Source organism: Thunnus albacares, chromosome 23, assembly GCF_914725855.1.
Source record: "Thunnus albacares chromosome 23, fThuAlb1.1, whole genome shotgun sequence".
Classification (NCBI taxonomy): domain Eukaryota; kingdom Metazoa; phylum Chordata; class Actinopteri; order Scombriformes; family Scombridae; genus Thunnus; species Thunnus albacares.
This window is the reverse complement of record NC_058128.1, coordinates 20,427,433-20,442,980: the sequence shown is the minus strand read 5'-3', so window position 1 is coordinate 20,442,980 and position 15,548 is coordinate 20,427,433. Positions and strand designations below refer to the sequence as shown.

The 15,548-nt window shown below is 38.7% G+C and overlaps 2 protein-coding genes across 2 annotated transcripts; both read right to left on the bottom strand.

The window, feature by feature from the left end:
• Positions 1 to 291: 291 nt before the first annotated feature.
• On the bottom strand, positions 292 to 1,735 carry LOC122975180 (NXPE family member 3-like). The gene is made up of 3 exons (XM_044343458.1): positions 1,659 to 1,735; positions 1,230 to 1,436; positions 292 to 1,135 (listed from the first exon to the last, which is right to left on the bottom strand). The coding sequence occupies exons 1-3, from the start codon at positions 1,717 to 1,719 to the stop codon at positions 582 to 584; spliced, it is 822 nt and encodes a 273-aa protein (XP_044199393.1). The 5' UTR covers positions 1,720 to 1,735; the 3' UTR covers positions 292 to 581.
• A 1,618-nt stretch (positions 1,736 to 3,353) lies between these two features.
• On the bottom strand, positions 3,354 to 14,564 carry LOC122974707 (NXPE family member 3-like). Its single transcript, XM_044342594.1, has 4 exons — positions 13,935 to 14,564; positions 6,993 to 7,141; positions 4,944 to 5,375; positions 3,354 to 3,545 (listed from the first exon to the last, which is right to left on the bottom strand). Exons 2-4 carry the CDS (start codon positions 7,113 to 7,115, stop codon positions 3,354 to 3,356), a joined length of 747 nt encoding a protein of 248 aa, XP_044198529.1. The 5' UTR covers positions 7,116 to 7,141; positions 13,935 to 14,564.
• Positions 14,565 to 15,548: the final 984 nt, after the last annotated feature.

Genomic DNA, 15,548 nt, shown 5'->3' with positions numbered 1-15,548 from the left:
CCATTCCTACCACCTGTCTCTTCATACAATATCCTAATTAAGAGTCTCTCCTAGAACCATGTATTTGTCCCGAAGCGTCATAGTATGGATGTCACCGTTTGGTGCATGCAGTCATTCGAAGAATACTCAACAACCCTAACAATTACTGTCAATAGTTTAATAATCCACATATTCAGAAATGCAGAACAATAATTCTAGAGCATGTGTTCCAACCAGAACGTTTTGGCAGCGCACCACTCAGTTGTAGCATGGATGTATGCTAGAACCCCAAAAAACAGATAAATTCCCCATAACAATGTAACAGAGACAATTGTACAGCAGTATTATGTAACTACAAGAAATCTGTAAATAGTTATAACCTGATGTGCTACTCCGCCTGGGTCAATATGTGGATTGAGTCTCAGTTTCTGTGTCCCGACGTTCACTTCTGTGGGTCCCCCTCCCCTATAAATGATGTCTCCCGCCCTTACCTCTCCCTTTTTTTATTGTACACCATGGGAGAGGTAAGCGACATTGTGGTCTTCCTGTTAAATTACGGTTGTGAGTTTATTTGTTAGCTTAAACTTGTGCAGTCTTCCAGTCTAGCCGGCCTTTTGGGGGCATATGTAGGATAAGAGGACGTCGATCATATTCTTAATAATGGGAGGTTGTGGATGGAGGCTGTGTGGCAGGTGGTGGGCCAAGACCATCTCCCAGGCGTCCAGCACACGAACATTCAGTCCTTTGAACATGGCCCTGAGCACCTTGTCACGCTGCAGCGAGTACCAGTCACTGTTGGTCAACGTCTCATAAAGAGACAATGCTTTGAGATTTGCAGTACGGATGACGACCAGCGTACCTGGAGCCCTGTCCAGCAGGCGCACCACCGCCCTGTGGATGCTCCGCAGCCGCTGGATGTAGAGCTCGATGGGGAAAGTGCTGAAGTGAGACCAGATGCCAAGAACAACAACGGTGTTGATACCTCCAACTAAATCATCTAGTTCATTGGCAATGTAGCGCAGCTCTTTGGTTGGGACATTGACAAAACGGATAGGGGGACCGTGGCAGCGGTACGTCACCAGAATGTTGTTTGCATAGTCTAAGGCCATAAAGGGCCCAACTTGCTTCAGGTTGTGCAGGTTAAACTCCTTGAGATCTAAAAGTATTAAAGAGGAAACACAGTTGGGACACATTAATAATGTTCACACTGCAGCTTGAACTGTTGTCAGAGATTTCTGTTTATTAACTACCTGGTAGTGCTGCATTGAGGTGTTCAAACCACTGCCTGACGGTAGAGTCTCCATACAGGTGGACCACCTTGCCTTTCAGACATTGACTGATAGCAGGGGATGTGTTGAACTGGCGGACTGGGGTGCCACCTAAGGCTTGCCACGTATCGTGGTAGTAATAGCCAGAGGGTCCAGACTTCACACTGCTGCTCTTTACCTCTGGTTGACCTGAGAAGAAGTTAAGGCATTATAGCTGGCATTATTCTATATTTTTCCTATTGTCAGAACATCCCACTAAAAGATTAAAACCAACATTAGGCTTGTAAAGGTAATGGTAGGTTGTTTGTAAATGTTTCTCCTCGCCTTTTTTTACTTGTAATTGTCTGAAGCACATTAAAGTTTGAATTATTGTTACAGGCAGAGGTTGAAGTAGTGAAAATTCTGCTTTACCTTTCATTTTTGGCAACACGTTGACATTTGCCAATCCTGAAGCCTTAATGGAGACTTTCATGTTGACACCACTGAAGAAAAAAACATGCATAATTAAATACTCATATGTAGCAGACAGCTGTTTTCAGCAAAAAGCATTGATAAACCAATTGCACACTATTTGCCTAGCACCGATTGAATATATATTTATATATATATAGAAACTCTAAATGATTGCTTATGTTGCTCTGTGTAAATACACAATTGTTTGCTGACAAGTACACCATGTCAACAAGGTTTAGAAATAAAATGTAATAACCAAACTATTTTTCATGCAGAGACTAATGTATATTCCTAAAATGGTCCAGTACATGCAGAGATGCTGCATTCGTGTCACAAAAGAAGAAAAGTTGACATCTGCTACAGCTTTGAAATGTGTATCTTTATGTTTTTTAAAAGACCACATCCTAAATACATGGTTAAAATGTGAATTAGAATATAACTGAATAACAACAAAATAACAACATTAAACTGGAATATTTGCATTTTCTGAAAAAAATGCGTGTGAGAGCTGGAGGCTGTTAGCTGCTGCAGCTGCAAGCTGCTGCTCCAGCAGCAATTTTAAAAAATCTTGTAGCGCCACCTACAGGTGAAATTGTATCAAATGCAACAGACTTGCTCAGCACACCCATCTGTACAACTTTGCTAAATTTGATTACCATGGAATATTACATTTAGGAGATATGGCAGTAAATAAGTAGTATGGTGTTGTTTCACTTAAGGCCACAAAGTAGGGGTATTGGTGCCATGCTTCAATATGTCATGGGCATTCTCATGAAGAACTTGTGTACCAGGTTTAATTTTATTAAAGACAACAGAATTGCAGAAACTGTATCAAATGTTACACATTTGTGTATTATGGCTGTATGTACAACATTCCCTAATTTGGTTGCAATCCAATTTAGCATTGAAGAGTTATGGCCCGCTAAGGGCATCAGAGTCATGCCTTCGAAAGTTTGATCACCAATTCCAGACAAACTGTAAGTGATATCTTAAAACAAGCTCATAAGTTTTGTTCAGGGTCATCTAAATATGGTATGTACCAAGTTTGGTAAACATTACATGAAATATGTGCCAAATGAAGCAAAAGATGTGTCTACCAAAAAATCAAAAATAATCAAAAATGGCGGAAGATTTTTCCAGGTGCAAATGAGCGTGGCCTATGTCATTCGAATCAGCTTTATCCAAGTAACATGCTGTACAAATATTGTTTTGCCACGCCACACGGTTTATGAGTTATTAGCCAAAACATAAAACACGTACAGCATACATCTCCTTACCAAGATGTACATTTTGACATTGAAACAAAGTTTGTATGGCAAACAGTACAGAAGTAGATAGACGCCAAAAACAAAAGCGAAATAATAATAAAGAAAGCAAAGATAACATTGTGAGAGCTGCAGCTCTCACACCATGAACATAAACTAAAGTGAATCAGGCTTATTATTTGATTTGTATCATATGCACTCTTGAGATTTCCACCAAGGAGATACATAGTATTTATTTATTATAAGTCAAACAAAATGCCAGTCCTGTCTCTTTGCTCCTTTACCTTTTAAAGAGTTTTTCCTCCTTGGCCTTGAGTTTTTGATTGAATCCTCCCTTGGAGTGGTTGATAATGGCGTCACAGCTCAGCTTCTTTGGCTTGTAGCAGAATCATGGATCACCTGTGTGGAGGTCAGTGTAGTTGCACAGTGGTTGCTGGGTTGGACGCAGGAAGACATTACAGGTGGTAGTTTCAAAGACTGAGCCTGAGCGGAAGACGCTGTGGAAATAAACCCTATCCGGCTGCTCTCTGGTCAACCTTTGCAGCACCGTGACAGCCTCACTGGGGTGAACCAGTGTCACCTGATAGGACAGAGAACCACAGTTCAAATTTCATACCCATTACTTGAAACCATGTCATAGCAGTAAAGATAATTAAAGTGAACACTACTTAAAGTTGCACATTTCATTTCAGGTGTAAACCAGATTGATCTCCAGATACTCATGTCTGGAGAACTAACCATTCATTTACCCCTCCCCTGAGCAGTGATTGTCCAAATCATAGTTCAGCAACCATAACTAGGCACAGAGGACCTGTCAATCTTTGAATTTCTCCACATGGTGAAGTGGTGTGCATGGGGTTGTAGTGAGAGCTATACTCGACATTTAAAGAGTTTGCAAGGTGCTCTCTTTTTTAGAGTAAAAGCTTAAGAAATGAATTAGTGTGTTTGTCTGCTCTAATGTGATTTGCAAATGTTAGCATGTCCGGCTAATGAGCTTACTACCTACAGTAGTAACCCAGCATTACCTAAAGGACAAGGAGCATGTCATACTACATTACTTTTGGGGGTTGCAGGTTACATTAAAAAAGTCCACTGAACATGATGCCAGCTGCAGCAAAGCCTCCCACTGATATTTGTAATTTTGTTATCTTTGTTTGAAAATTTTTCCAATTTTTACTGCTTTTTAATACAACTCACCATACAGTTTGTAATATTTGTCAAAAAGTCTAGAATAAACAGTAATTCATATCAGCTGGTCCAGAGTATGGCACATCAAGCTGGCATATAGAAATCCTAATCATCAAGTGATCCACTACAATTTTTTCATGAGGATGCACCTAAAAAGGCTTGCCAGGGTCTCATTGAATGATTCTTCTAAATGCTCAAATTTTCCCAAACTCCAGGCACACAGGTATGATGTGGAAGTCCACAGAGGTTGATAGCTTTTCTCCTGCTCTGCTTTTGTGAAATGATGACAAAGGTTTAGATCCATCTGTTTCTCATTGCTGTATTATGTTAGTTGGTTTATACGCTGCCAATAGTTGCCACTTGATGGAAGAAACCTTTTTCTCAATATGTCAATGGCATTTATTACTCTTGGACATACATACATAAGTTTATATTTTCCACTAACATATTAAATGATGCTAAACAGGATAATATTTCTCAGATCAAATCTTTGATTGCTGAATTGGTTTAGCACTTCTCAATCCTGTGCTAGCAATCGAATCTAGACTATAGTAGAGTGGTTATCTTGATTTTGATAAGAATGATTGACAGCATACAGAAGAATCTAACCATTGCATGAAATAAAGGACCCGCTGTTTTGAAAATTACTAAGGATTTTGAGTAGTAAATCTGCCCCTGGTATTATTGCAAACTGCATATGCTTCATACAAGAACAAAAAGTTGACAGGCCTAGCAACAGTAGCTGAGTAACAGTCACAATCATATTTAACATCATATTTTTTAGCATCACCTCAACATGTGCGTTTCCCTCCCAGAGTAAAGAAAATACAGCAGAGTAGGAGTCATCGAGATGATCCAGCACTTGCCCAACCACACCTGCACCAAGTGCTCGGTTGTGCAGACGGGCAAGTAAGACATCTCCCCCAGACTTCTTAGGACGACCCTGGAAATCATACATTTTGATCAGAACTTCCAGCTGATCCCCTACATGCCACTGTCGTCCACTCTCCTCCAGGAGAATAGTGAAGGTGCTGTGGGCAGGATCGCTGGTCTGCTCCAGGGAAAGAGGATCTGGCAGGGATGGAGTTTCAGGCCAAGCAATGGAGTCTAATAGTAGGCGTTCCTCCAGAGCATCTTCAGGGGATTGTGGCCGGAAGTTGTAGAAGTGGTGTTGCAGGTGAGGTCTCGTGACAGGAAAGGTGGTGATCACCTTATGCTGAAACTGGGAGGGGGGTCAAGAGAGTGATGTGACAAAGTTGTATATCAAAAAAATTATAATGTAAGACAAATGAACTAAATGAAACAAAAAGACTGTTTTTCCTGCCCCACATCAGAAAATCACTGAATATTTGTAGGGGTTGATGAAAGAAGCTGATCAAACACTCAGTGATAACAGCAACATGAAAAAGAGAAAGGAAGGAAAACTACAGTCAGAATATCCTTACAGTCCATTTCAGTAACAACTATAGCAATAAATAAATGTTACTTTTCATATTTCTTGTTACAGACAGGTATACAGGTTGACAAATTTAAGGTGTGCTATTTATCAGAGAGCAATTTTTCTCCTTTAAAAAAAACTTTCTTAATGAATTTTCAAATGAGGACAATGTTACTGTTAATATTTAACGCAACTTAAGTGTTCATACTGGTTATTCTGGTGGAAAACTAATGTAGTTTTGATTTTCCTCCTCATATAAATCTCAGAAGTGAAGGTACAAATATAATGTTAAATTGGTCTAAAATGTCTGTAACAATACTCTTTCTATGCATTGGGTTTTCATTGTGGAAGTACTGTATTTGTTTCCACTAAAGAATGTTGCAAAAAACAAACATTTCTGCACTGAACTCATGAAAAGACCAAACCCAACAATGAATTGATCCTACTAACAAGTATTGTCCATGTAGCCTTGGCCTGATATATGTGGATTATTCCTCTGTTTCATAGAGCTCAGTTGTTGCCCAAAAACGATTAAAAACACATCAGTGAGCCACACTGTTGCACTGGGTGACATGTTCTTTTATTACCATTAACATGGGCATTGTAGTTCATTTTGAATTAACATCTTCATGTGCACGTCATACACTGTTCTGCTGCCATAAATACTCAGCAGTGCAGCAAATGCATATCTATCTATGGTTGAGAATAGTCCCCAACAAACTAAAGCAGTTTTGCAATGGGCCTGGGTTGTTATGATTTAGCTGTGCCATGATGACACGCGTTTCCACTACACCCTCACAGCAGGGGCAAGCCGCACCACTTTGGTCCTGCATACTATCAGGGCAGCAACTCCCACCAACAGAGCCATGCCATCAGTACCTGATTGTCTCAAAAATATGTCTTTATGCAAGCGACAATAGAGAAGGGCATTTAAGAGTAACAGCATCAGCTTTAGCTCAGTGTGACTACCCTGCATAAGGGGAAAAAAGCTGTACATATTTTTGACCTGCTTTTAAAGATTTACATGTACGTCTTCAGTAGAAACTACTGTGCTTGGGGCTCAGAGCCATAGACAGGGTAGGGAATATATTGAGAAAAGGACTAACACATTGTTGGTTTTGGTCTTTTGAAAGGATTTATTGACAATAAGAAAAAAATATAGATGGGAATAATAAAATGAAAATATATAAAAGTATAATTATTTGAAGTTTCTGCTGTCAGCCAAATGCATGATTGTTAGCAAAAGAACCATTTTCCTCGAATTGCATTTGTTTAGAAATATGAATGAAGGACATTACTGTTATCCAAAGCCATATTGCATATGAAAACAATGTCCTTAAATCTGACTATTTCAAACAGGGTCCACCCTTCAAGCAGTCCCACTCAAGACCAAATTCTCACCTCCAGAGCATCCATGTTAAAAAGAAAATAGATGAGGACAAACACAGCCAGGAAAAGGGAGATGGCAGCAAACTTCAAACAGCAAAAGCTGTCCACTGTTTTTCTACAAGCTCTGGCCTTCATGATTGACGATCAGTCTTAATCTGTGGCTATAAAACAAAGAAACAGTGTTAATTGACACCTTGTTTAGCTCTATTTTTGTTAGAGATTACTTGCAAAAACATAACCTGAATAGTGAAATGATCTCTATGCAAATAGTGTGGTATGTTTGCCTTTCAATCTTTTTTACTAAACTTAATCCAGTCACCCAGGACATTCCTGATTGATTAACCATCGACCAAGGCCATAACCAAAGTCAGCAGCATCACTCCCCTTGCAGTTTAACATGAGGATTCATCCCCAGGTGGCCCAGTCATTTACCCGTTGAAACATAATGTAAATACTTCTGCAATCTTTTGCAATCTTACACGATATCTGTGGGTTAGCTGCCATAAATGGCTATTTATCAAAAACAGGAACTAATACTTCTAGTAAGGGTGGAAGAGGAGAGGACAGGCAGTTGCACCACAGCCAGGGAATCCAACCACCCATTGGTTGAGTGCTGGGAGTATCCTACCTGTGAAAAGGGATAAAAAAAAAAAACAAAGTAAAACCAATAATTCAAATAAAAACACAATGCTATCAAATCATACCACTATCAACAGTGACAGGACTCCCAGTACACAGACCACACCTGTCAATAACTGCTATGAATCATAACAAAACAATACTAAAATAACCACAAGAGCACTATTACAAATTAGGTGCAACATAAAGATGAATTTGCGATATTTTAAATTAATATGTTATGTATCAGGTATCTTTTTTACAGCTTCTCATCCTTCAATAAAAGTTAAAGCAACCCCATTTAATTATCATTTAATTATAAGTACAATATCTCACTGTTTTTGAATTCCTACCACTACCCTTACATCACCACTGCATGGGTCCTAGGGTCCCCTTGCTACAATAACAAATGGTGTGTGAGTGTGAGGTGGAAAATCTATGAGAGGCCACCTTGGCCAAAATTAAAAACTTCACTTGCACATACATACAGTATATACAGGTTCTAACCACTTACACATACATGCATACTCTCATGCATATACATACATACTGTGTATATATATATATATATATACACACACACAACTGGATGTGTATATATATATGTATATATATATATACACATCCAGTTGGACCAGACACCAAATGGACTTTACCTTACCAGCTCCCTGGCACAAAGTCAATCAATCAATCAATCAATTTTTATTTATATAGTGCCAAATCACAACAAAAGTCATCTCAGGGCACTTTTCACATAGAGCAGCTCTAGACCGTACTCTTTAATTTACAGAGACCCAACAATTCCCCCATGAGCAAGCACTTGGCGACAGTGGTAGGGAAAAACCCCTTTAACGGGTAGAAACCTCAAGCAGAACCCAGCTCTTGTTGGGAGGCCATCTGCTTTGGGTTGAGAAAGAAAGAAAGGACAAAAAAACTCCGGGGAAGAAGCCAAGTTAGTAACATGCAATGATGGTACGTGAATGCATACAGATGTTGAGGAGGAGGCGACCTGACTGGCTCTAATTATGAGCTTTATCAAAAAGGAAAGTTTTAAGCCTACTCTTAAACACAGAGAGGGTGTCTGTCCCCAGGACCAAATCTGGAAGATGGTTCCATAAGAGAGGAGCCTGATAGCTGAAGGCTCTGCTTCCCATTCTACTTTTAAAGACTGTAGGACACCAGTAAGTCTGCATTCTGGGAGTGCAGTGTTCTAGTGGGGTAATACGGTATTATGAGCTCTTCAAGATATGATGGTGCCTGACCATTAAGGGCTTTGTAAATTAAGAGAAGGATTTTAAATTCTATTCTAGATTTTACAGGAAGCCAATGTAGCGAAGCCAAAAATGGGAGAAATGTGATCTCTTTTTCTAGTTTTTGTTAGTACACATGCAGCTGCATTCTGGACCAGCTGGAGAGTCTTTAGGGACTTGTTAGAGCAGCCTGATAATAAGGAATTGCAATAATCCAGCCTAGAAGTAACAAATGCATGGACTAGTTTTTCTGCATCTTTTTGGGACAGGATGTGCCTGATTTTTGCAATATTAGGTAAGTGAAAAAAGGCAGTCCTTGAAATTTGATTTATGTGGGAGTTAAAGGACATATCCTGATCAAAGATAACTCCCAGATGCCTTACGGTGGTGCTGGAGGCCAGGGTAATGCCATCCAGAGTAGCTATATCATTAGATAATGTGTTTCTAAGGTGTTTAGGGCCAAGCACAATAATTTTAGTTTTATCTGGGTTTAGTAGTAGAAAGTTGCAGGTCACCCGGGTCTTTATGTCCTTAAGGCATGCTTGGAGTTTGTTTAACTGATTGGTTTCATCAGGCTTCATTGATAAATATAATTGGGTATCAACAATGAAAATTTATGGAGTGTTACCTAATAATACTACCTAAAGGAAGCATATACAAGGCAAATAGTATTGGTCCAAGCACAGAACCTTGTGGAACTCTGTGTCTAACTTTTGCCTTGATGGAGGATTCATCATTAACGTGTACAAACTGAAATTGGTCTGATAAATAGGACTTAAACCAGCTTAATGTAGTTCCTTTAATGCCAATTAAATGTTCCAGTCTCTGTAATAGGATGTGATGGTAAGTTGTGTCGAATGCGGCACTAAGATCTAACAAGACAAGTATTGAGAGAAATCCTTTGTCTGATGCAGTTAGGAGATCATTTGTGACTTTCACCAGTGCTGTCTCTGTGCTATGATGCGCTCTAAATCCTGACCGAAAATCCTCAAATAAACTATTGTTATGTAGAGAGACACATAACTGATTAGAGACTGCTTTCTCAAGGATCTTAGAGAGAAAGGGAAGATTAGATATAGGTCTATAGTTGGCTAAAATGCCTGAATCAAGAGAAGGCTTCTTAAGAAGAGGTTTAATTACAGCTACTTTAAAAGAGTGTGGCACATAGCCTGTTACTAATGACAGATTGATCATATCTAGTAAAGAAGCCCTAAATAAGGGTAAGGCTTCCAATCTAGTTGGGATGGGGTCTAAGAGACAGGTTGATGGTTTAGCTGAACAAATCATTGAATTTAGCTAAGGAAAGAAAAAAACAGTCCAAATATATGTCAGGTTTTACAGCTGTTTCTAAGGTTCCTGTGTTTGGGGATAAATCGTTGCCTGTTGAGGGTTTTATGTCGTTAACTTTCTATTGTTGTTGAGAGGAGCTCACCTCAGGGCAGTGGTATCCTTAACAGTCCTTCAAGGCTGCTAAAACAAGCCAACTGTTGTATTGGCTAACAGAAGCAGCTATCTAGTGCTTGATAAAAGAAGTGAAATGTAACCTCTAAATCTGATAAAAGGAAATTTGGTTGTTGAAAGGGCCTAAATAACATGTAATGTTTTACTGATGTGTTTAAAAATATAGTTTGCAATTTGCACATGTAAATTTATTTTCTAATATGCTACTCTATCAATTTATCTATATCTCACTGGTCTTCTTCTCTGCAGTTCATCACATCCATGCACGTTACAGTGGTAGAGAATTGAAGAAAGAGCCAAGATGGCACTGGAGTGAGTGGTTGTATGGACCTCAGCTGAGGAACGACTCTTCGGGTTTTCCTCACTAATATTTTGTTTAAGTTTATTTAGGTTGCAAATACCCGTACTTAAATGTCAAATTAATTACCAAAGTTGCCAACTACTAGCTACCGACTATTTTTTTGGAAAAATCTCCTTCTCTTGTAACACATCTTAGCATCAACTTTTTGAAGCTAGCATTAGCTTAAAAAATGGAAGACCAAAAACAAACCTTCATCATGGAAGACCCGATGATAGAAATGGAAATGGACATTTCAAGAGAAAGGAGAAACAAGTATGACTCATTCCTATTTCTGCAAATCAAACGAAGGTGGTGAATGTGACTCTTGCCCCAACACACCAGCAAAGAACGGATCAGCTAAGACAAAGAAGGCAAAGATGAATCCTGAGTTATCTCTAGGTGAAGAACAAGATAACATTATTCGTGTCCTGACAACCAAAACTAACTAAATCAACGAAAGCGTAGATGACCTTAAACGCATGGTTAACAAAAATAGTATTGAGTATTGAGGGCCTTAAAAAAATCCATCGATCACTGCTTTCTTGAGGTATCTGATCTAAAACAAAAAAATTCCACACTGAAAAACAAGTGGCCTCAAGAGGAAAGTTCTTGAGACCGAACAAAAAGTTAATGAAACGGACAGATTCAGCAGAAGATGAAACCTGAGACTGTATGGCATCACAAAGAAAACAGACAAGAACATTCATTCAAAAGTGAAAGACATTTGCAGAACTGCACTTCCTGAGGCAGAGAAAAATTATGTTGTTGCTGCCATTGATGTTGTTCACCAACTTGGACATCCCAAGGAGCCGACCAGAGGCCAAAAGGTAACACTGCGCCCGGTAGTGACTGCCTGTCTGGTAGTGATAGCTTCATTTATTTTAAAAATAACTCAATAGATAAAAATGTTAGCTTTTTAATCCAACTGTTTATACTTTTTGGCAAATTCCACATACATAAAATGAAATATACCAACAGAAAACCAAACTTTACTTTATTTCTAATTGATATTAGCCTCTATAACAACTCTATAGTCAAGATGACAAATAGAAAAGCAGCAAAGACCCAAACAATATTTGAAACATAAAATTATCAACTATATCACTTTATTAACCTGTGCCCCTTTATTTATTTATTTTCCTATGTATTATTTTGCTTTTAGTGAATGTAAAAAGCTTCTTGCACAATCCCTTTTCCGAATGTTTTTTTAATGTCATAATTGAATTCCCTGGGATTCTGTGTCCTCTTTTTATTCTTTAAATTTGTTTATGTTACTGTTGTTTGAGTTTGATTGTTATCAATAAAGTTGGAAGGAAAAAGAAGGGAGAATTGAAGATGAAATCTGGAAACTATCATTGGACCATTGTGACATCAATATTGCATTCTGGTTGTTGATTGGTTAGGGAGGACATCCTCCCTTGGAGCATTTAACGTGTCTTGGCCAATCATAGAGTAGCAAGTACATTAAATTGATGTAAGAAATCCCGCTCTGAGGAGAACAGCAGGAACCCATCCTCCTCTGCCCCCCACTATACCCACTGCTCCCCACCACCACTTCACACAGACTGCCCTTTCTCCTCTTGCCCTGCAGGTGTCGCTGTTGAAGCATTTTAATCAGAATTTCAATAATGCATTTTTCCAAAGAAGAGAGAAAAAATATTTTATAAATGATACTGAGACTTGGTAATGGTTTGTTTCAATCAGATATTCTTTTTTATATTTTGATCTCCCTCCTGCCTCTCAAAAAATAGAAGAGGAGCAACCTCCTCTGCCTCTATGGACCAGCCTCCTCTGGAATATACAGTACAAACATATTTATGCACACACATACATAAATACACAGTATACATATAGTATGTATAGTACTATATATATGTGTGCGTTGTGTGTGTGTGTATATATATAGAGAGAAAGATAGATATAGATAGGTGTGTGTGCGTGCAAGTGGTAAGTACTGGTATATATGTCTAATCTAAACATTGAATCAACAGTTGCAGTTACATTCAAATCATAGACTTAACCTGTTATTTCACTGCAGATACACACCCAGGTTGTGTCTGTCACTCAAATGTTTTTTGTTATACAGGTTTATTAACCAGGAAATAATTACTCAGTAGGTGTGGTGTGGGGGAACATCTTTAGCCTGAGGTGGCAGCCCATATGTGGAGTATTATACAGACAAAAATATTTTGTTAATTTATTTTCAGCTTTTGTATCACTAATAAATAACAAATAAATAATAAATAAATAAATAATAAATTACTACTAAATGACTGCAGTTGTAGGCTAAATTTACACTTAATTTATCTTACCAACAGATAAGATCTGTGAATCAGGATGTGTCAGCTGTATCAAAATCACCAGAATTTTTAGTTGTCTGTGAACATGTTTGTAAAAAAATATTTAGACTTTATTATATAATTGATTCATAAGCTCGGTTGGGTACTCAGCCCCTTGGGAGGCTGTAAATATGTTTGTCTTTTGGATGCATAGTGGATGCTGAATATTTGCCAGGTGTAAACAAATATAGTTAACAGTCAAATTCAAAGTCTGAGTTTCAGGTTCCAGGTTTTTTACTTTTATCTGAAAGAGTACAGCCATGATGAGAGAGAGATCTGATAATATATTTGATCTAATGTACTGTATGCTTGAATGTATCATTTAGGATAGAGTTAATTTAAGGAAGTGTTCTGCAGACATACAGCAAAGAGAGGATATCATTTCTTTCACATGCAAATATTTTGACGCACATTTCAGGGTTGACATTGAAAAATCCAAATAGAGTGTGAGTGTAAGTACAGAAATGTGCCAGGAACAAACACAAAGAAGTGAGAGTTCCGTTCATTTCAGCTTTACTTCGCACTTCATTAAAATTAGGACACATATAAAAGTTATCACATACTTTAGTTTCCCATTGAGGGAGGGCTTAGTAAAGTAAAGGAAACATACAGTATATGAATATTCAAATACCATCTGGTTCACAAACAAACAAAAGAAAATGTGAGGTTATGTGTTATATTGGCAAACCTAGACATTGTGTTTACATAATTCTACAAAAATATGCTTCGCCAAAAACAATTTGTGGGAAATGTAATCACTTATAACGTAAGGAGGCAGGGTTTCTGCTGCAAGTTAAAGTAATTAAACTTGTTAAAACTCTGAAAATGGTTAGCAGCCACATTTAGTTTTCATGATGTGTATGAATTGAAATTTCAAATGTCAACAAATTTAATCTAAGCATACAAACATTTAATAAGCAACATTTAAGCATATCATGTGTCTTACCTCAGCAGAGATTCACTTTGAGGGAACACAGTAAATTCAGATTAATCCTGGAGTGTATCTTGCTGGTTTGCAGGGAAGTCTGTTTTCTTTGCTTGACATCACATAATGATTCTTGTTGTTGCCTCTTTTTGAAAGTTGTCTCACTGGTTTTGATTTTCCTCAATTTGCCCTTCTGTCCTTATCTCCAGCCACTGTTTACTCCCCCTGACCCATTCATGTATGAGTGTTCTGTCAATCTTCACCTGCCCATCAAATGCCCTCAGACTTTTCCACTGGCCCAAGCATCCTGACTCCCACATATACCTGCTCACCTGTTCTCACTCATCTGCCTGTCAAATGTGAGCAATTACCTATGTGGAATCCTGTTAGAACTGTATATCCGGTTCTACTGTGTCATATTTCTATTTGTATTCTGCCTGATGACTTGTTTCTTGTTCTGCCTGTTTTTTAGTTTTTGAGTAGTAATAGAGCCTGGGGGCATTCAGGTGGGGAGCAGGAATTGCAGGACAGGAAGTGTGTTCGGCGAGTATGCATGCCAGTACTGGAATGAAGGAGAGACAATATGCGGGTTACATTATCAAGGTATAACTACAGTAGACAACCTACATGGAGACAAACCTTGGACACAATGTCCATACTGTATAAGCTTAATAAGGCAACAATAAACAGGAAAATAAGTCCAAAGCTTTGTTTTTTAGCCTGGCCAGAAATGCCTTTATCTATGTCATAACTGATATCGTAAAATGGCGAGGACTACTGAAAAGACGAAAGTCTAAGCTTAGGCTCATAAAGAATTTTTCCAAAATTGCGAATCACCACAACCACGAGAGGTCCAGCCATAAATGTGCAGAAAAAATATTAGGCTGATGGGTCCAGTAGTAGGTGAGATTAGCTGGGGACAGACACACAAAGGACACACAACCAAATGCATGATCCCCTCCAGACTTACGCCTGGCAGAGATAATAACAAAAACCTGACCCCATGGTGGCACTCTGAACAGCCAATTTTACACTTTGAACATAAATGAGATAAAAACTAAACTCCTTTTTTCTTTGGATTTCTTGGATGAATACACCTCTCATTGCAGGCCACAGCCATTTTTGAACAACCTCCAGTTTAACTTAAAGGGGTCATATTAAGAAAAACTCACTTTCTCAGTGCTTGTGCATATATATTTGGGTCCCTGATGTTCCTTTTAACAGAAGATGTGACATAAGACCACCCAGTCAGTTTGGTGTGGGCTGGCTTGCTCTGTACTCATGTGATTCAACAGGCCATTCAGATTTCTTGCCCCTTCTTACGTAACATGGGGCGAAGCTAGGATAAAATAAGCTAAGCTAAGGGCGAAAAATTCACCCGTATGGCAGGGCTGGACTGGGAGACAGAGCCACTGCTTGTCAACACATGCTCAAGTGAGCTCTGCAGGAGAGAGCCAGCCGAGGAGCAGACAAAGAGTCCTGCGTCACTGCTGCTGCAGCTGCTTCCTTGTCTTCTGGAGGAATAAAAACCTGATTCTGCTTTGATCCAGAGCAGTTTACCAGCGAGGGGACTTTGTTTTTTAAACTTTTGGGATTAAGTGGATTTATCTTCAAACTGGCTTCTCAGCCTAGCCG

What these genes read in the sequence shown, in the direction of transcription:
- LOC122975180 (XM_044343458.1), bottom strand. Translation starts at nt 1,719, where the DNA reads ATGAAAGTCTCCATTAAGGCTTCAGGATTGGCAAATGTCAACGTGTTG. An exon ending in CGTGTTGCCAAAAATGAAAG is followed by an intron (nt 1,437 to 1,658) that starts GTAAAGCAGAAT and finishes ACTTCTTCTCAG; the next exon opens with GTCAACCAGAGGTAAAGAGC. An exon ending in CCTCAATGCAGCACTACCAG is followed by an intron (nt 1,136 to 1,229) that starts GTAGTTAATAAA and finishes TAATACTTTTAG; the next exon opens with ATCTCAAGGAGTTTAACCTG.
- LOC122974707 (XM_044342594.1), bottom strand. Translation starts at nt 7,115, where the DNA reads ATGAAGGCCAGAGCTTGTAGAAAAACAGTGGACAGCTTTTGCTGTTTG. An exon ending in TTAACATGGATGCTCTGGAG is followed by an intron (nt 5,376 to 6,992) that starts GTGAGAATTTGG and finishes CCCCCCTCCCAG; the next exon opens with TTTCAGCATAAGGTGATCAC. An exon ending in AGGGAAACGCACATGTTGAG is followed by an intron (nt 3,546 to 4,943) that starts GTGATGCTAAAA and finishes CTGTCCTATCAG; the next exon opens with GTGACACTGGTTCACCCCAG.